This window comes from Drosophila eugracilis, unplaced genomic scaffold (genome assembly GCF_018153835.1).
Source record: "Drosophila eugracilis isolate 14026-0451.02 unplaced genomic scaffold, ASM1815383v1 contig_649, whole genome shotgun sequence".
In the NCBI taxonomy this organism is placed as follows: Eukaryota; Metazoa; Arthropoda; class Insecta; order Diptera; family Drosophilidae; genus Drosophila; species Drosophila eugracilis.
The window spans coordinates 1,526,583-1,547,489 of NW_024573535.1; the positions used below are offsets into that span (position 1 = coordinate 1,526,583).

Sequence of the window (20,907 nt, forward strand, 5' to 3'; positions counted from 1 at the left end):
TTAAATACCAACATTATTTTCGTATTTTACATCACTGTTTCTGCTTAACCTGAGCGGAGTCAAAACCCCCTATTAGGATTGATAAATTATTTGTCTCTTTTTTATCGATAACAAGCTAACAACAAAGAAGACGTTCGGAGAACAGTGCGGCAGCCCTGGTTGTTGAATTGCAAAAATATTTAAAACTTTCATTTGATTGGGGCAGTAGAATAATAGCTGATAGTCGGTTAAAAATATATCTGGAAAATTTCGTAGCCTGTGCTGTTTACAAATTGTAAATTAGTAAATCAAAAGTTTAGGTAATACCTGTATTGGTTGGCTGGTTATCACGATGGTCTTATAACCTTTCAAAAATATACATATATCACAAATAGTGTTCACCCCAGTAATTTTAGCGGCATATGTAGCAACCAAACCATATGTGGCAACCAAAATGTAAATTAAAACAATTCACTTAACATTTAAAATTTTCTGCAATAATAAATTTAAATTTTCGCGGCCACTAATCTATAGCTAGATGCTCACATCAAGTGATTGTAGCTATTTTGGCAACACTAACGTCAAGAGAAGAAACGTCAAAGACGAAAAGCACAAACGAAACAAAAAAAAAGAAGCAGAGAGGCAGCAACAATCAGAGAAAACGCACACGAAAACATTATCTCGATTTTTGCTTGGAAGTTATTTTACTTCCTACTGTTTTGTGAAAATTTGTACTAAAAAGCTTGGGACATTGGTGAATAACGGTTTGTGGACAGCTGGCCGCGAGTGTAAACACAAAGTGCTGTCCTCTCGCTTGCACTCGCTCGCGCACTCGCTTGCTCATCCAACGCAATAAATTCTTATCAGACGGATTCCCCAACCTTGGGTTAATACTATACATATAGGTTAATAGCCCCTGCTAATCTGAAATCTATACAATAAGTACAACCACAAGCCACGGACATGGCAGCGACGCCAGTGCCAGCAGCCACGCCGGCAGCGACGTCGACAGCGACAGCTGGTAAAACTCCTTCGAATCCGTTGTCCAGCGTGGAGGAGACCCTCCTCCGGGGACTCAACAAGCTGCGCAACGAGGACAAGCTCACGGATGTCACTCTGATAGTTGAGGAGCACAAGTTTAAGGTAAGACACCTCTCAGCCAGTGGGACATGTCTAATAGATCTTGCCGAGAGATAGTTTGGAGTGCTTAAGATCTTCTCTAGAAACCGTATACCAAGTTTAATGATCATTATATCCTTAAACATGTAATTATATGTTAGTTTTATTTAAAGATATACCAAGAATCATAGAGCATATCTTGGGAAACCACTGAATTACCATAACTAATCATGTCATGGTTTGGTTTTAGCACTATGAAAAAGATCAAAGAGGCCACATACCAAGTTTTATTCAGTTATTTGGCACAGCAACTGGGTTACGATTAGGCTAGGTTAGTTATGGCAATAGTTTCTGTGGCTGATGGTGGTTATAGGATAAATAGAAATCGAACTAAACCGGATGGATGGTCGTTCGATCGACTCGGAAGTTTGGCAATATGGCAAGTTCGTGTTAATGGCACATTCAGAGTTCGAGGCATCGGCGTAAGGTGACTAGTTATAGGGTTAAAGTGGTAGGCGAATCGATAATCGTAGCCAGCAGAAAGCTCATCTTTACTTTCTCTTGCTAAATAATACGAAACGAAAACACATCCATGACAAGAAATTAATGTCTTTCTGGCGATGACGCATTTTCTTTGCTTTTGCTATATATAAATTAAGGGATTCCCGGAATCAGTTTTATATATGCCCAAAATATTGAAATGAAATGAAACGTTTCAGAACTGAATTAGTCATAAATTAAATTCCGGAAAACTGGTTCATATTGCCTAATAGGGAATGGCTTAGTGATATAATTCATGTATTTAAATGTATGCAAATGTCTTGTTAAACATCAACTTGAATATTAGATAATCGTTATTGAATTTTAAAGGATAAAGCTCGTTGTATCTGAATATTTAATGTACAGATTCCATAACTTAATCGAATTTTGAGTTGCAAGACTTTAAGGTACAAATAGTTTAAGCTTGAATCATAGATCATCTATGCTTTTGAAATCTATATACTAAAACCATTTCCTTTCACAGGCTCACCGCGTTGTTCTGGCTGCCAGCAGCGACTACTTCTGCGCCATGTTCGCCGACTGTGCCATGATCGAGTCGCGAAAGGATGAGATAAATCTGTACGGGATCACTGCCAGGGCCATGGGCTCGATCATCGACTATATATACACCTCGATGCTGGAACTTAACTACGACAATATTGAGGAGATCCTGGCGGCAGCCACACATGTCCAAGTGCGCGAGGTGATCGAGCGTTGCACCCTTTTCCTTGGCACCAAAATCGAAATGGAGAACTGCCTGGCCATTGCCGGGATGGCCGATATATACGGAATTATTGACTTATCCGAGCGGGCACACCGCTATATATGTGCGCACTTTGAGGAGTTTGCGACCACGTCGGACTTCAAGGAAATGAAAGTGGACCAGCTGCGCTTTATCCTGTCCAGCAACTATCCCATCGATGTGGCCGAAAAGGACCTAGTGCGTCTGGTGTGCAGCTATGCTATGGAACAGCAGCTGAAGGAGAGCGCCCTGGCTGATCTGCTGGGACTGATCAACTGGCCGCACATTAGCTATACGTCCCTGGACAAAATGAGACGCATGAACTGCTCGCTGGACGAGGGAAAACAACTGCAACTGCCCGCAACTTACTATAATCAAATAAAACAGGAATATATGGGGCGACTTCTCAACGGAGTGGTGCCCCTAGAGGATCAATCACTGCCGCAAGGACCAAAAAATATGAGGGGCATGGAGATGTGCCTGCTGAAGATCGGTGGCTTCGAGTGGAAGGGACTGACCAATGTGATAATGTGCTTCTCGCCATCCAAAATGAGTTGGTACGAGTTGACCGCCATACCGCACATCGATCAGTGTAAGTTCCTTGAGGTTATATCAAATATCCATGTGAGTGGATTAAGGAAAGGTTCTTTTCTTATAAGAACCCCTAACATTTATATAAACATAAGATTATGACTAATGCCAACACCAACCCTTACGCAGCTATTTTATCCTCATGCATTTTAGGCAACTTCGGCACCGCCGTCCTCAATAACAAGCTCTTCATCGTGGGCGGTGCCTACGATGTCTGCCTGAAGGAGTACATCCATCCCTTTGGCTTCTGCTATTGCCCGCTGAGGAATACCTGGATGACCATAGCACCCATTCAGCTGGATCGCTGCCGTTTTTCTTTGAATGCTGTGGGCAATAAGCATCTGTATGCCGTTGGTGGCATTCTGGACGACGACAACATTGAAGATGCCCTGCGGATGATCTCGAATGTGGAGCGCTACGACATCGCCCAGAATGTGTGGACGTATATGCCCAGTCTGCAGGAGAATCGCAGTCAGCATGCTGGCGTCGTGGTGGACGACAAGCTGTATATCTCTGGTGGGTTTTTAATCGCAAAGTTGGTTTTAAACGATGCAGCAAGGCTCACGTTTCCTCCCAACACCTTAAGAATGTGATTTTTTATGATTTTTCTCTTTCTGTTAAGGTGGCATCCACTTGGCCAATATCCTGGCGAGCATGTGGGTGTTCGACACGAAGACTGAACTCTGGAAGGAGCTGGCACCGATGCCAACCCCCTGCTGTGACCACGTTTTGGTGGCCGTGGACAATAAGATCTATGCTTGTGGCGGATGGCATGAGAGCCTGACGGAATCGCGAGTTCTGGTGCAGCACATCTATGCCTACGATATCGAAAGTAATTCGTGGAGCGTGGAAACGCAGATACCCGCGCCAAAGTTCTACTCGGGCGTGACTGCTATGGGCAGAACCATATTCTTTGTGGGCGGACTGGACTCCACGGAATCAATTGACCGCGCCAGCGCGGAGACAATGGCCTACGATCTGGATAGCAAGGAATGGTGGCGCGAAAAGGACTCTTGGGACTCGCCCAACGATGTCTGGGAATCGACGTGCGTGGCAATCTATGTGCCCATGTGCGATTACTAATTGCTGATGAAAATCCCTCCACGTCTCCTCTATCTCTACTCCCCATCGAATTTAGCGATTCTCATGATATTTTTATATATATATATAGATATATATACATAGCTAGTGTAGACCTACATGCGAGATTTTGTGATGACTGCACAGTGACGACAATGTGCCAAGCACGGCAACGAAAAATGTTTAGACCGTAAATGCCTTCGTATCGATTTTGAAACTTTTTATAGTTAATGTTAAATTATTAATAATATATGTGATTACTTTGTATAGACCGCATATGCCTTCGATTCGCTGTTGAATGATAGTGTTAAAGTAGATCTAGTAGGACCGCTTGTACTTAATTTGTATAAACTAAACTAAGAAAGTTAGCTCAAAGCCCTAGAATGTCCTTCTGCGTTGAAACGACTTAACTTAATCACGCATCTTTATTTTTTTTTTTCAACTATTATATCTTCATCTTCATTAATTCCTTTGGATTTACATCAAGGATACTGCTTAATTTATTGTTTCGAAATGTCCTTTGTTAAATCGGTGAGACACAGAAGGACCTCTCAGGCTTAAGAGTGTGTAAAGGATGGATTCTCTTGAATTTAAGGTCATTGGCAATAAATAAGAACATCAAAATGATACGTTTTTACCCTTTTTATGGGCTCATGTTGATTCGAAAAGGTAAATGAAATCGATTTCTTGATTTATTTAAGTTTAACAGGGTCATTTTAATATTTATCTCCAGTTTTCTAGGCATTAAATTCACTTTTAATCAGTAGACTAGTGAGTTTTGTCGTTGATTTCGATGGTTTTTATATTTTTTTGGTCTACTCCTTGTCAGCTTCATCGGACAGATATATATGTTGTATGCTAAGTATATAAGCTTTACAGTACGATTAAAACCTAAATTAAGTTTCGGAGAATGCTTATGGGCGAAAATAGTTTTGTTTTGCTAAGTTAAAAGAAACACGGACTAAAAACGCTTAGATTTAAATTAAAAAAAAAAAGAACGCTTAAAACGAACAAACGCGTCCGAAGTAGAAATAAACACTGTGTTATGGCTAACATACAGATTATGGATTACAGTTTACAGATTACGGATTATGGATTATAGATTACAGATTACAGTTTATGGTTAACAGATTTAAGGTTACAGCACTAGCCTAAGAAACATAGAGAGTCGGTCCGGCGGAAGGGGAGACTACGCATTGGGATGCGGCGGGATGACCACCCAGCCTTCTTCCCCGGAATCTGAGCCTCCGGTCACCGATCCAGGCAGCATTCCACCGCCCTCCTCCTGCTGGCCATGCAGATGCGGATGTGGATGTGGATGCGGATGAGGATGTGGGTGCGGATGATGGCCGGCAGAAAGTTGGCGGGAAGCGAACTGCTGCTGTAGATTGTTATAAAGACTCTGTAGGCCCTCCTAAAAATAAATTCAAAATCAGGTTAAGAAATTTTTTTGGTTTTTTTGTGGAGAGAGAAAACGGTTTCCCACCTTGTCCTTAATTTTGCGCAGCAGCTGCAGTTTCTGTTCGCGCTCGGAGCGATCCATCTGGACGATGAGCTTCTCCTTGAAGTCCTCCGCGTAGTAGATGTTCGTGTCGATGCTGAGGTACTCCTTGGCCATATGCCGGTGCTCCCGGTAGATGAGCTGTGACTCGGCATCGTTGGGAATCGGTGGCTCTGGCTGCAGCTCAGGATCAAGGATCTCGGCCAGCGATTGTTCGGTGCCGTCGTTTTCATCCTCTTCGGGTTGCATATCCCCGTCCAGGGAGTTGATCAACTCTGGGTCCTGCTCTTGCAGCTCCACATCCGCCGCCTGCCGACCCAGACCGTTGGAGTGGGCGTGGCTGCCGCTGTTGTTGTTGGTCAGATCTGTGGTCATGATCACCGGCCTGGTGTCCGTCACCGTGAGTCGCTCGCGACCATCGCTTCTGGCTGCAAAATTTGATTAAAGTTAGTTTAGAAATTTATCAAGGAATTAGCAGAGAAATTGACTTAAAAATTATTAAATAATTCATAAATTAGTTTGTAGGTAATTTTTAATAAAATAATATTACGGACATAAAATAAATTTTAGATCTTTAACTTATTTTACTGCTAAATTGAGAAATAACTTCTTATTCCAAGAAGTAAAAGCTAACCATTAAAGACCATAATTTGACTGAATAAAATATAACAATTTTGGAATTCCACAAAATTTGAATTTTAAATGGAAGCCAAGAAAACCAAAAATTAAAAACAAATTGTTTATAAAATAAAAATAAGAGGAAAAGCTATAGTCGAGTGCCGCGACTATAGGATACCCGTTACTGTTTTACACGATTTTAAATTTTGCTAGTGGAAATTAACCAAGCGCCACCTATTGTCGGAGAAAGCATGTTGAGTAACTGATAGTGACGTCACGAGCCATGTGAGGCCTTATAACTTAAATTCCTTCTTAAACAGCGAAATAATGTTCCGATTTGAAAAATCTTTGGCAAATCGATAGATATTAACAGAAATAAGTTATACTGGGTCAAACGAAGGCATTCATAATATTATTATAGACGCCACAGTTTTCCGCGGTTTGTGGGCGTTAGAGTGGGCGTGGATAGATGGAAAAATCAATTCGCATTTAGGGCATCATAAAAACCTACATGCTTAATCCGAACATTCTATCACTTTTAGTTACCTAGATATCAGGTTTTCTTGAAAATGCGAAAACTGTCTTTTGAGCTTGGTATATGGCGTATAAGTGGGTGTGGCCGGATAATAATACCACTAAAAGATGCGCTGGCATCTAAAGATTATACATTCTGAGTTTCAACTTTCTAGCTCTAATTTGTGGGCGTTATAGTGGGCGTGGCAGGATGCTAAAATAAACTTGCGCTGTCCCGGGACCTCAAGATTCTTCATGCTTAATCTGCTATAGTTTCTGAGATCTCAGCGTTTATACGGACGGACGGACAGACGGACATGGCTCAATTGACTTCGCTATTGATCCTGATCAGGAATATATATTCTTTATAGGGTCGAAAACGCTTCCTTCTATCTGTTACATACTTTTCAACGAATCTAGTATACCCTTTTAGTCTACGAGTAAAGGGTATAATAAAAATGCTTAATATGGATAGAATTCAACTCAGTTTTCTAATGTAAAATAATCGAAAACAAAAATCTTTGATGACTAACTAAAAAGTCAAAAGTGCGAGTTAAAAATAAATTTATTGATAAAAACCAAAAAACAATTTTAATTTTTTTAAATAAATCAATGAAAGGACATGTTTCCAAAAACGTTTTAAGTACAAGTTTTTGAGTGACTTAGAAAAAGGAATTTGACTTAGAATTAAGGATTCCGAGGTTCCCAGCACACTTGAAAAGTATTTAAGTTTTATGCTCTTATTTATTTAATCGGCTAACCATAAACATTTGCAGATTCTTAAATAAATATTTATGGCTTTTGAATTGCCCAGCTAAGCGAAAGTGAAAGGAATGTCTTCTGCATACACTCGAAAAAAGAGGGTAGAATCTGCAGATATAGGTATACAGATATTGGAGACTACCTACTATATATGATCCAGCAACTGTGCAGATCGCTGGTCTGTTTCGTGCTGATCAAAGCCCGCGTGTCGCACATTTTGAGATTCCAGGATCGAACTATATATATCTATATATAGGAGTTTAGTCTTTGGGTCCAGGCTGTGTCCTAACCCACTGGCTATATCATTTTCGCTTTGGAAAATGCTGTACACTAATATACGGATGAAAATCCTTCACATTGCCCGCACCAATCCCACCAACAATCTGGCACTTTTCTTTTTTCCGCCTCTGTTTTTCTTGCGATGACGTGTTTTCCGCGCATACAGTTCAGTTCTGCTTGTTGATTTTCCACCGAACGATCACTTTTCCGTTTTGTTTTTTGTTTTTCCTTCTTTGGGGAGAAAACAAACCGCAAACAAATTGTGAAAATTGTTGTGGAAATTTCACTAGAAAATGGGTGGGCTCGATGCTATCTCAAGGGGTATTTCCTGGCCAACGCCGGGAGGTTCGTTTCGACAAAGATTCGCGAGGCGCTGCTGCAAACGATCCCGATCCCGACAATTCCGGAACATCTCGCGTAGCACTCAATATCGCACGGCTCTCGGACGCAGACTGAGGCCAAAGCCGAGACGTCCACGTCCACGACCACGACCACGTCCACCGTAAAGCAAACAAACGCGCCAATTCTCGCGCCGGGGATTGCCTTCTAAACACTCCGCAGACGTGGCAAGATCGGTCGGATATATACGGGGCTCTATACATATACGAAGGCCCGATGATGACGATGACGCGGCCAGAACCAAAATCTGTGGCATCATACTCGAGTGGAAACTCGGCGGGGTGGAAAACGCCCAAAAGATGTGTGTGGGTTAAGTGGTTTTCTTTGTCTGGTCGACGCAGTTAACCGGAGGTTAAAGGCTATCAGTTTGGCACGACGATGACTCACTCAGACAGGGAAATCGGAATCAATTCGAATGAGATTACTAAACAATTTTAGTGATTTCTAAATAAAGATTACTATAAAATGCTGAGAAATGTCACCAGTGAATATGATGAAACATTACAACAATGTAGTTTCATGAGTTTACAGAAATAGTTTTTCAGCTCAGGAAGCAAATTGTGTGGAAAGTTAAGTTCAGTTTAGTTTATCACTTGGGAAAATCCTAAAAATCTGACTAACTAAACTCGCAAATGTCATAATTTATGGTAGACCTTTCGTGGAAACATTTTTCAAGATTTACTGAACACATTTCCAGGAAAAATCTAAAAAAAATATATATTTTAAAAATTAGCCAAAACATCTCGATCGTAAATCAGGCAGCGAGTCGCTAGTCACCCTGTAGTGGGTCATGCCAAGATAAGTCTCCCCATCGAGATCCCCTGATCCGTAGATAGACAACCAACCACCCACCAAATTCCATGACGAACCAAAACCCAATGAAGATTCATTCAAATTCGATGCGAATCCGAATGCGAGGCGTTGATCGAGATCGATGATTAATGCATTTGGCATCTGCAGTTGGGAAATCTCAGGGGGGAAAGGCATTGCGGGAAAGCTGAATAATTTTCCTACACGCAAAGAAAATATCTCTTAAGTTGTTTTTGTTTTGAAATTCACCTTAGTTTCTGAAGCTTTATGATTGCAATAAGTTGGGATTAATCTTCTCTTCAGATTATAATTTAAAAGTTATATTCCCATACACTTTTTCTTGCTGTGTAAAAAATCTGACGCAGCCGGTGAACTCCCAGAACTTTGAGAGCCAAAAAGTATCTCGACTTGGCCGTTGATGCATTTACTATTTACACATTGCTACCCCGCTACATGGGCTCTCTATACCAAATATACATTCTATATAATCGGTGGGCATATGGTCGGTCGGGGGATATATGAGGGATATGTAAGTCCGAGATCTCGTCCGTCTGTGTCAACCGAGAGCCAAGTGAGATTTGGCCACTCGATTCGACGGCTCCCACCGTTTATACAAATCGCCCGTCGCACATATATTCGCTATATGCCCCGATCTATATATAAGTTGTACCCAGTGTGTATATGTGTATGTGTGTGTGTGTGTGCCATATAGACGAAATCGAAATAATAGTGAGATTATTGCCGGGTGAGTCATGTTTCGCTGGGGCCGATGCTCAAAAGTCCGTGGCGATCGCATCGTCATGTGTGCGTTCCCATACTCCTCCTATATCTGCCCCGATCTTAGCCCCCAACAGGCCCCCACCCCCGTTCAACGGGGTGTTGTTGTTTATGCTCGCCGGCCAGCAGCGACGGAGCATGCCTTCGGCTATAAATCTGTCCCAAAATTACCAGGCTAACAAATTACAAATTATTTAATTGTGCAGCGAAATTTTGTGCAACTATTTGGGAGCGATACCCTGGGTGGGGCAAGGGGTATATAGGTTTCAAGTCAAGTTGTAAAAATGTACATAAATATTGCTTATATTAACCTGAAAAAGCTATTTTGATAAAGCTACTATAGAAAGATACTATTTTAGATTTTTATTTTACAGGTATTTTTTTAAAGCTTTCTTTTATGAAAAGTTATTATTAAAAATTAGTTAATATTAAACAAAATTTGTTGAATTTGATAAAATATTAAATATTAAATTTAATTTTCTAAGATACAATTTTAAAATATTTATAAAAAAATCGATTTTTCTTGATTATATTTCGCTTTCCCTTTTTGGCTTAAAAATGGATGTAAGAAAACCAAATAAATTCCCAGTTTAAGCACCAAAAATTCGCAACTATATATGCCCTGATCGTTATGAGATCGCCGATCCGAATGAGCGCACTAAATATTTATAATTTATGCAGCCGCCCGGCCAGAGACATTGACAATTGAATAATGTTGAAGAGATTCCTCGTGCATTAAACACAAACACCGCGGCGGCTAATTAACAAAAACTGCGGACTGCGGGCTGCGGGACAGAGATGGCTAGTGCATTGTTTACACACGGCCAAAATGCGTCACCTGCGGCTAAAAGCCAACATCGAATGGCCAAATAGTCAAATAGCCAAGTGGCCAACGGGCCAAAATCCAACAGCTGTCGTGCCACAAGAGTCGACACAATGCGTCAAGCTGCGAGGATCAAGTAAGAGTGACCTGCGGAGATCTAATGAAATGATGTAGTCGACTTGGGGATACCCTAATGCGAGGTTTTGAAAATAAATTAAGATGATAAGTTCCTTATTTTTCTACATATAATATTCGTTATGTAAAATTAATATTAGTTATTGGAAATAGCATTGAAAAAAAATGTATCTAAAATTAATATTTTCTACTTTTCTAAACAACTATCTTTATTTTATTTTAAATGTGAATAAAATCAACTGTGATACTAAGATACCTCAGTCCCAACGTGTTTAAAATGCATATTAAAATATTTATTTAATTATTAATTAATTAATTAATAAAAAAATTAGTTAGTAACATTAAAGTTTTTTTCTTAAAGTATTACTATTTGGTATTCATACTATTTTATGGCAAAGCGGAACAAGGAAGGCCATTTAAAGTTTTCAAAAATAGTGGAATAAATATAAATAAAAACCAAATTGTATGCCCCATATAAAAAGTATATGTTTAAAAAAAATAAATTTGAAAAATCACTTAAATTTGTTTGATAATTAAACTGCGAAGATATCTCCCTAAGGAATTAAAAAAGATAAACAGAAAATTAGCGGCCAGAGGCATTCTGATTTTATTAAATGGAATTATATAAAATCGAGACCACGCCATTGTGTCTCTCAACTTGACGCCCCAATGTGCGTGTGATTCACGGCAGACGACGGAAAATCGGAAAATCGTAAAATCGTCGGAAAACAAACGGACGCAGGTGGGTTTATAGAATCAAATGCTTTTATGTATAGTTTTTCTCTAAGTGAACTCACCGTGCGTACTGCCGCTGCTGCTCTCGTTGCGACTCAGATCAAAGCCATTCTGGAGGAAAAACGAAATTAAAGAAAATTTATAAGCTTTGGCAAATATAAGGTTCAGTTCAGGAATCTTATTATGTTTATAAAAAACAAATCTAAAGCACAAAAACTATACGTTATCAATATGAAATTTATAGCTATCAATAGACTCACAGCCTCCACGTCGAGGTGGAGTTGTTCCATGGGCTGGCAGGCCATCTGGATCATCCCGTTTCGGATCGTCTCCAAGCGCTGAGTGGCCTCAGCCGACGAGGTGAGGTTGAAGCTATCGTTCCGGCTCTCGTTGCTATCCTCTTCGGGAATCGCGTCCCAGCGATTGCTGACCACATGGAATAGCCGATTATTGTCAAGTTGGCCCGAATTCGTCGGCGTGATGTCCGATGATGTTGATGAGGTATTTTCGGTCATTGAGCTAGTCGTTGTTTCTGTTATTGCTATCGCGTTCACATTGGCGTTGGACGCCGTTGTCGGTGTTAACTGTGTGGACGAGGGGCTCAGTTCATCCTCCTCCTGCGAACTGAGGGTATCCGATTGAGCGGCCACCGAGCCGTCGCTCTCTTTGGTGACAACCTAAAAAGGATTTAAGGATCAAAAGTTAGACTTATATAAACTATATAGATTAAATAGTCAACTTAAATAGATTTTCAGATGAAAAGAGATGGATATGTTTTAAACTGAGGAACATCGCTTAAGGCTTTCTGAGGCTACAGAATTGCAGCTTGGTAACATTTGAACTACTTTAGGAACTAGGTATTTTAAGTGAATTCTTTTCAAAGCTATTAATAACTTTAATAATAATAATTGACATTATAAATGTTTTGAACTTGAAACTTCCTATACAACTAAGCTATGTTCATAAGCATAGTTTTTAAATTATTTTAAATCGAGTCCAAGTAAAGGAAGCTAACTTCACCTGTTGATTAACAAACGTATATTCTATGGCCTTGTCCGCTCCCGTATAGTCTTTGACGATCTCGTTCATAACGTCCACTATGTAATTCATCGAAGGGCGATCCTCGGGCACCGTTTTCCAGCATGCGGTCATTAGGTCCTCTATGCGCCTGGGGCAGGTCGTGAGCAGCGGTGGACGTTCACCTGAAAACCAAGACAATACTCATTGAAAACAAAAGCTCAGGTCAGCCTTATTGGATGACGTACCCTTGAAGATCTTCCATTGAATGCTGTAGGCATTGTCGATTTCCTTGAAAGGCTGCTTCCTAGACAACACCTCCCACAGCACTATGGCCCAGCTGAAAATGTCACATTTCTCCGTATACTTGGAGCCTTCAAAGACCTCGGGGGCCATCCAAGCGGCACTGCCACGATTATTGGTCATCATAGTTGACTTGTCGGCCACCGTGCCGAAGTCGCAGATCTTTAGATTGCGTCCCTTGTTGGTCAGCAGCAGGTTCAGCGGCTTAACATCGCGATGGATCAGGGGTTTCGGTGTCATGCCATGTAAGTGTCTAAGGCCCTGAGAAGGAACAAACATAAGGTTTGAGCAATGAGCATTGTTTTAAGTATAAATCTATGCAACTATATCCCAAAATACATTCAATTTCAGTAATTTTATAAGGAAAATTTAGTTGAGTCTTCAGCTGTTTTATATCCAAATAAACATATTTTAAATAAATGAAAGATAAAAAGTTTCCAAGCAACCCATGGATACTATGAACTCTGGGTTAGGCCCTATGATAACCGCTCGTGTATGGCGACCTACCTCTGCGCATTGACGCGCCCAACTTATGGCGTGGGCTAGAGAGTATGCCGGTTTCACCTTTCCGTGGAGAAAGTTGTGCAGGGATCCACCTTCGGCGTATTCCATGATGAGGTAGGTGGCGTGCTGGTACTTGGATGTACCGTACAGAGCGATGATGTTCACGTGCTTCACGCGCGACAGCTGCTTCACCTCCTTCACGATGTCCTTCTCCTCGGTGTGGAGGAACTGCTTGACGGCCACCAGCTTATCGCGCCAGACCGCCTTGCAGACAACCCCGTAGGACCCATGGCCGACTTTCTAAGGGGAGAAATAGGCAGAAGTATTAGATTTCAATGTTTAGGGCTTCTATGTCTTATCAGTTATCAAATGAACTATTAAAATTATAGAGTAATAAAGGAATAGATCTGAAAATGAAGTAACATTTGTAATTTGAATGTCTTATCAGAAGCACACAAATAGTGGTTCCTTTCAAACTAATTATGATTCCTTATCAATTCATTTTAAATAATCAAATATTTATATAGCAACATCCGCTTTGGGAAACAGCAGGGAGTAGTTAATGATAGGGCTTAGTTGGTGATTAAGTTATTTAAGTGAAAATGTAAACGGACTAAAAACTTTTTAAAAACAAACATAAATTCCTAATTTGCTTTGGCGGAATTTCTATCAACAGACTGGCTAATCGTACGACTAATCAAGCATGTGCCATGTTTCTGCCTAAAACAGAGTTTATCTTAAAAGTAGCATGACAAATTATGTTTTTTTTGTATCCAAGTCAAGTTTTTTCACAGAAATTCCGGTCCCTGCAGTTTATAACTTATGATAGTGTTAAGAACTATAGAACTTTGACTTGACTCGCACCTCTCGGAATGTTAGCTCGCTGAAGTCCACATTGGCTGCCTGCGGTGCGTCCAGAGATGCGGTGGCCATCTCCCTGGGATCCTTAGGATCCTGATGATCCTGCTTGGGTGGTCAGATACAATTTTTTGTTTCTCAGCTTTCTGGGTTGAAGATTTGTCTTCAGGGGTTCTCTGTTTATGGTTTTACCTTCAGGTTGCTTAAGTATTGCGATCGTTCCCTTTCTCCCAAACGTCCTTAAATTTCTTTTAAAGAAATTAAATTATTCTCGAAGATGAACTGGTCCTTCGATTTTTTTCCTATATTGCTTAGTTTCAGGTCACTGACCAAGAATCCGTGGCACGGCTTTTGGTTCCCCTTGTTAGATCCTGAGGTTTTTGATTTCTTAATCCTGCTACTTTCCAAGATTCCTTAGGATTTAGGGTTCCTTGCCAATACTCCTGGAATCCTGGATTCTAGTCAATATTACTTCGTTCCAGGTTCCTGCCAAGATGTTAGATACCTTCCCTGGTGAACCGAGTTTCTGGTACATCAAATTCCCGACATCTTGCCTCGGCTGCTAGGTGATTGGCGGGTTTCCTGGTGTCTCCACTAGTGCTTCTCGGGAAGCGTTCAACTATAGCCGATTTTCCAGGTGGAGGAGTGCTGCTTTGGAGAGTTGGGACTCTGTGGAGGAGGATGAGCGGGCGGTGGACAGCGGGAGAGCGGAGAATAGACGGGGGCACGAGTTTATATCGACCAGCGGAGACAGGCCAGTACGCACATCACATTCTCGCCGGGATTCCTCCGGATTCCGGACTCAATCCTCGGCGGATCGGTTCTGCATCGGTCGTTCACTTGGCGGGTGGTTGCGTTCTTCGCCGTGGATATACGCCGTACTTTTCAAGTACAAACTTGTCTTGTTTTTTTTAACCCTATTCTTAGAGGTGGTAGATTCGGTATATTTTTATTACTTTTCTCCCGATATCATCAATTGATAACAGCTGTTTTTACTAATAGCCGATATTTGCACAAGCCTATCGATAGGTGTTACCAGATGGTTAAGCAGCTTTCCCACTACAAATATTCTTTAAATATATTCTATTATTCTCTTCATAGTTCATAAAATAAAAACACAAGTATGTAGATCCGAAAAGAAAAAAAATTTGTATAACTATTCTAATGTAATTTTTTTGTCTGAATTGCGGCCAATCGATTTTAGGAGAAAAGAATTTCAGGAAGCTTATCGATTGTTGGTTAAATAAGTTATTTCTAGTGATGTGCAACGGGACATATGAAAATACTGGTGGAGGATGCTTAAATGTATTGCTTAAGTTGCTTATAGCCCATTTTTACAGGGGGCGCTTTTGCTACACTGGAAAAATCTCCTTTAAGAAGAAATCTGCTGGAGACTGATGGTAGACTGGTTGCACCATGTAGTGCGTTTAAGAATCTTATATATTAATGTAAAAAAACCGTTTTTTAAGGAGGTTACATATAAGAACCACTTAGAAAAACAATGTCAAGTCCCATAATTACGGCCAAAAAATTAATTCATTTAACTTAGCTTATTTATCTCTCGTATATTTTTGAAAATTTAAGTAAGGCTTATAAAATAGTCATAACATTTCACTTGAATAAAAAGACCGCCCTCTAGCGTATTTTAAATAGACTTCCGGTAGCCAGATGGCGGTAGTATTTCCTGTTATAGTTGATTAATTAGGCAACATTTTAACTTACTTTTATACGCGTAAAGGTGTATAATGTATGTTGAAAATTCCTTACCAGGATTAAAAACAACTGAAGAACAATCGTCGGACAGGGTGCCTGACAAACATCGAGTTATTAATGGCTTATAATGATTTCAAGACCAATGACCATATTCCTGCCATTTCTAAGACTTCTTAGGAACGGCCGAATATTAGCTGGAACAGAAACTAAATAAAGATAATTACAACTTCGTAATGCCAATTTAAAGAGATCCGACATCGATGGTTACAAATATACATAGCAACATTCGCAACGAATATTATAGATATTTTTGAGTTAAGTATGGCAATAACTTACGCCACCGACTTGGAGTCACTACTTATAATATGGACGAAAAGTATTCATTGCTAAGTAAAGTCATTCTAAGTCAAACCTACTTCGTAGTTCTGAGAAATACAAAAATCATACTAAAGAGAGAAGAAAATTCTAAGGCTGTATAAAAAGAAATTCTCTTTTTTAAAATAATTAATCGAAATAACGTTATATGCAGAAAAAAGATAGATTTTCGATATATTTTTATAGGCCATCAACAGCAAGAGAAAGTGGTCTTAAATCAAAAATGCCAACCTTCATGGCGTATTTTAAGAACGTATTCAGTGGTTAAGGTTTTAGGGCTTAAATTTCTATCTATTCTTGTCAATATAAAAATTATAATTTCCCAAAGCTTAGCAAGGAATTAGATTTCTGTATGAAATCTGCAGGACTTCTTTAGTTCTCTTTGACCTACACCATGCAGTAAGTAGTCGCTTCTGGTCGTCTTTTCAAAGTTTAAAGTTTTCTTTAATTTCGAATATTGTATATTTCCATTAATACCTTTCGACTTACAAACAATTTTCTTAATCGGATATATCGGAAATAATTTAAAATGCAAACCAAAATAAACTCAAAAAGCCTTGCAAGGACACTGACTTCCCCGTCGGTTTATAAATATACATTAGGGCTGTGTTTTCCGTTTTGGTTTTTCCTTTATCAAAATTACAGATAACGTTTCCTGCTACTAGCATATTTATTTTAAAATTATTTTGACAGAATGACGGGTAAATGAAAGTAGTGGCACGCAACTCCCAACTTCAGTTTTTACTTTCTAATTTATTGTTTTAAAATTCAGAACTATATGGATATTTTTTAATTTTTAAAAACTTTCCGAGGCATATAGCTTTATACCTTAAGAAATATATCCAACATATATCTTTCTGTTTTTTGGGCAATTAAAGTAAAAGCTTGATGGAAAAGTGGAATCCTTCGAGGTGCGAGTGTATGGGTGAGGCTTTAAGGTAGTTTTTATTTAATTACACACAGACACAGAGGGCAACGCAGAAAAGGACATTTGAAGCGTTGTACATAAATGAAAATGAAATAAATTAAAATAAGTGTCGAAGCAAAAGGCAAAGGCAAATGCAAAAAGGACCAAAGGACGTTGGCTTTTCGAGTGTGTGGGTAGTAATCTTATGCGTCGCATGTGAATGCTTTCCCTGCTTTCCCTGCTTTCCCTGATTTCCCTGCTCTCTCCTCACACATGTAAATCTCTCTAATGTGCATGCATTTGTAAAGTTCGAGTATCCTTTTTATTTTATTTCCTTTCTTGTTTTTTTTTTTTTTCATTTCCTCATATGTATGGCTGAACATTTATTTATCTTTTTTCTGGCCTCGCCAAGGCAACTCGAAGCAGGACGAGGGAAAAGGTCGAGAAGTCCAGTCGAGCAAAGACAAATTCATGTTGCATTCGTAGCTTAAGGATATTATTGTATCCTTTGCATCCTTTGTGCCCTTAGCTCTGTTTTGTTTCGCTTTTTGCTCTTTGCATACTTTATTTTTATTTTTTGCCCCTTTGTTTTAAAGTCCAAAGTGAGTCCTGGCCAAAGGAAATCAAACAAGGGACAAAGAACGCAACTTAACATGAAATTCAACAAGAAATGCGAAGTTAAGCTCAAATGTGAGTGCCAGAAACGATTCTTTCGAATGCTCTTTTGGATATCCTTCTATGAATTCTATTACTGATTAATTTTTCATTTTATATTTCCGAATATTTTTCAACTTTCCCACAGCTAAAGTTGGACTTGCATATGATTTGCTCTTCAATTTTCTTTCTTTGTACGTTTTTTAAGGGAAAGAAAGTGTATGAAGAGGACCATTTCCCCACAGAAGGATAGATTTCTCGCACATATGTATTTATGTATTTCCGTGTACATAAGTACGTATGCATAATGCATGTGGGCTGATGTAAATGCAAAAATAAAACTGCGAATGGCCAACTGCGGCCGACCCGTATCCTTTGTGTCCTTGTGTGTGAGCTTAAGTGTAAGCATCCATCAGAAATGTGCGAGTTTTAGATTTATTTGTAGTTCCTCAAAAAAAAGAAAAGGGAAAAAGAAAAGGGGGAAAAGAGAAAGTAGCAGAGTAACCGAAAAGCAAGGGACTGGACGCCACTGAAAGGGATATATCCCCAGGAAAACTTTATTTTAATTTTAATGTGGGCGCTTGTAATGCAAAGTAGATGCCCAACAAAAGTTTCCCTTGTTAGGGGGCTATCTGGGATATATATATATATATATCTATGAGGGTGGCTATGGAGATGGAGCAGGTGTCCTGGCCGCCGTTCGATTGCCAGGACCCGACTGGCAGGACCTCATCTTAATGGGCTTGCCGCACTTTTACAAATTGGCTCAATTGCAAGTTTATGCGTTGTCCACGATTGGATGCCCCTCGTCCCCGAATCCGGATACTGGATCCTGGATCCCAAACTAATGCTACCATATGTGCCCAGGACTCGTTAACCTTTTCTGATTCGATTTCTCAGTCTGCAACTGACTTTGGGGATGTTCCAGAACGCAGATTCTCGGCGAAAGATGAATTTAACCTTTTTTAATATATTTGAAGATGTTTTTTGAAATAAAATATATACATTAAAGTATTGAAATATCTTAAAAAGTCAACACTTATTGATCAAATTAGGACATATCACAGCTTGAGAAATTCGCCAAAGCTCAAATTTGTTGATTTTAGTTTGCCAAAACTCCTGGTAGAGTGAAAGGAAGAACAGATTTAAGATATATGTATGGTTTAATTTTGATAAGAATTTTTAAAATATAAAAATATCATACAAAGTATACAACAATTGAATACACTAAGATCTATCTTATCTCGATAATTTGGAGATTTCAATTCGCCAAATGTCCAAAAAAGAATGAAACCAAGAACGGCCTCTTCTGTCTCTGTTTCTGTTTCAGCCATTGTTATGGGGTATCATGGCAAAAAATTGTATTACACCTCAATAACAACACCAGGACATGACGGAGGGGGATTTTTTCTCATTTTCTCAACGGGTGCGGGGGGCATTTCCGTCCCCTTTCTCCCGCCCACGCCCATGTCTGCTAAGTATGTGTGACAAGTGATGCGTGTTTTGTTGCGGCCACTGTCCGAGTTTCTCCTTAAGTGATGTCCTTTTTTTATGGACTAGACGGGCCACGTCCTCCCCGGCCACGCCTTCCACCCCCCACCCACTCCTCCAATTTTTTTTCAACAACTTTTTTTCATGCTTAATTGAATGGGTCAGTCATGGGCCGTTGTCCGGTTGCCCACACGGTTGCCATAAGCGTTGTCCACCCGGAAATGTTCAATTCAATTTTTTATTGAGTCCCATCGACATGGCCGCTTCAGTGCTCGCACTTTGGCTGTGTTCTAGCTTTCGGATTGTTTTGCTTTTTCTTACAGTCTTAACGTTGCTTAATGGTTACGATGTATGAAATATTATATAATTAAAATATAATTAAAAATGTTTTACTAATACAAGGCTTTCGAATTCCAAAAATATTTATTGGTCATACCTCTTAATATTTGCTTAATTTTTCAAGACTTTTTTGGAGAATTTATGAAGCCAATTTTAAAGCGTTTTAAGCAGCAAAGTTTTATTTCGCAAGCTAATATGTGATCTAAAATAGAAATATTAAATTAAAATATTTTTTAATAGCTGTTTTAAGTTCTGGATCATAAAATCATATAATTTTTAGTAAGAGGCAATTTTAACCATATCAATAGCTATTTTAGAGTATTTTTAGCTATTATTATCCCACCACTGGTCCCTTGTCTTTCTCATCCATGTGGTTATTGAATATCGAGCACGTATCCTCCTTTGGCCTCCACCTTCGCCATTCCACTTTGGACTTGCTCCTTTGTTATTCCTTGACGCTTCTGGTCATTATTAAGGTTATCTGTCGCTTATTATTATCCCGATGGTTATTGTCATCCGGCCGTATTCCTCCTGACCATTCGATTCCCACACCCACTCCGACTCCGATTCCTATACCTATTCCGATTCGGATTCAGGGCCATATCCATGTCTGTGGCCATTAAAACAAATATGGATCTGGACTTTAACTATGCTTAGCACGCACCAACAGCTTGGCACTTTTTGTGAGTCGCTTTTTTATGGATTCCATACGATGGCAGAGTGAAATAAAAGTCTCCTTGGATGTGTGTGCCAAAAGCGAATGGTAAGTGGTGAGAATTTGCTTCTGATATTGGGAGTGGACGAGATAAAAAGGTAAGGAAAGCTGATTTTAAGACTTCCTTTCAAATAAACAGAGCAATTTTAAATAAGAAATTCGTACTAGATTAAGTAGAACTTTGTAGTAAATACAAGCTAGTTAGTATCAAATTGATTCCCCTTATTGATATAAACCCATTAAGCCAGAACTTTTGTCACAACAAGTAATAAAAAGCATGACTTATGGGTATGGGAAACTAAGGAACTGCCCGAATATCACCCCCAGCAATCAACCACCAAAGCACTCATAAACCATATCGCATCATAAAAAATATAAATACCAAAACTGCAATTTGCACAAATTTCGCAATTTTTTCTGCTGATCTATTTTGGCGACGGGGCATAAAGAGTCTTGTCCATAAAAAAAAAGGCAAGGAAATCATAAAACGCGGTTTACAGCTCCCATGTGTGTAATCGGCGACGTTTAACTCGAGGGTGGAACGATTGAGACATAGCGTGACCTTTCACCCCCTCGAAGTATCCTTGCACATGTTCCAGACTGCCCTGGGAATTTCGAACAAAAATTT

General features: G+C 39.6%; 2 protein-coding genes across 6 annotated transcripts; one reads left to right on the forward strand and one right to left on the reverse strand.

The window, feature by feature from the left end:
* Positions 1 to 560: 560 nt before the first annotated feature.
* LOC108109690 (kelch-like protein 26) lies at positions 561 to 4,678 on the forward strand. Of its 2 annotated transcripts, none has more exons than XM_017218298.2 (4): positions 561 to 1,122; positions 2,123 to 2,972; positions 3,101 to 3,487; positions 3,594 to 4,678. In XM_017218298.2, exons 1-4 carry the CDS (start codon positions 943 to 945, stop codon positions 4,052 to 4,054), a joined length of 1,878 nt encoding a protein of 625 aa, XP_017073787.1. In that variant the 5' UTR covers positions 561 to 942; the 3' UTR covers positions 4,055 to 4,678. The 2 variants fall into 2 exon arrangements, with proteins under 2 accessions (XP_017073787.1, XP_017073788.1); XM_017218299.2 differs by having other exon boundaries at positions 3,125 to 3,487.
* A 52-nt stretch (positions 4,679 to 4,730) lies between these two features.
* On the reverse strand, positions 4,731 to 15,029 carry LOC108109688 (mitogen-activated protein kinase kinase kinase 7). Of its 4 annotated transcripts, none has more exons than XM_017218296.2 (9): positions 14,278 to 15,029; positions 14,092 to 14,190; positions 13,231 to 13,527; positions 12,669 to 12,984; positions 12,424 to 12,605; positions 11,664 to 12,080; positions 11,466 to 11,514; positions 5,538 to 5,980; positions 4,731 to 5,465 (listed from the first exon to the last, which is right to left on the reverse strand). In XM_017218296.2, exons 2-9 carry the CDS (start codon positions 14,158 to 14,160, stop codon positions 5,241 to 5,243), a joined length of 1,998 nt encoding a protein of 665 aa, XP_017073785.1. In that variant the 5' UTR covers positions 14,161 to 14,190; positions 14,278 to 15,029; the 3' UTR covers positions 4,731 to 5,240. The 4 variants fall into 4 exon arrangements, with proteins under 4 accessions (XP_017073785.1, XP_017073784.1, XP_017073783.1 ...); XM_017218295.2 differs by having other exon boundaries at positions 14,092 to 14,193; XM_017218294.2 differs by having other exon boundaries at positions 14,092 to 15,029.
* Between the last annotated feature and the right edge of the window lie 5,878 nt (positions 15,030 to 20,907).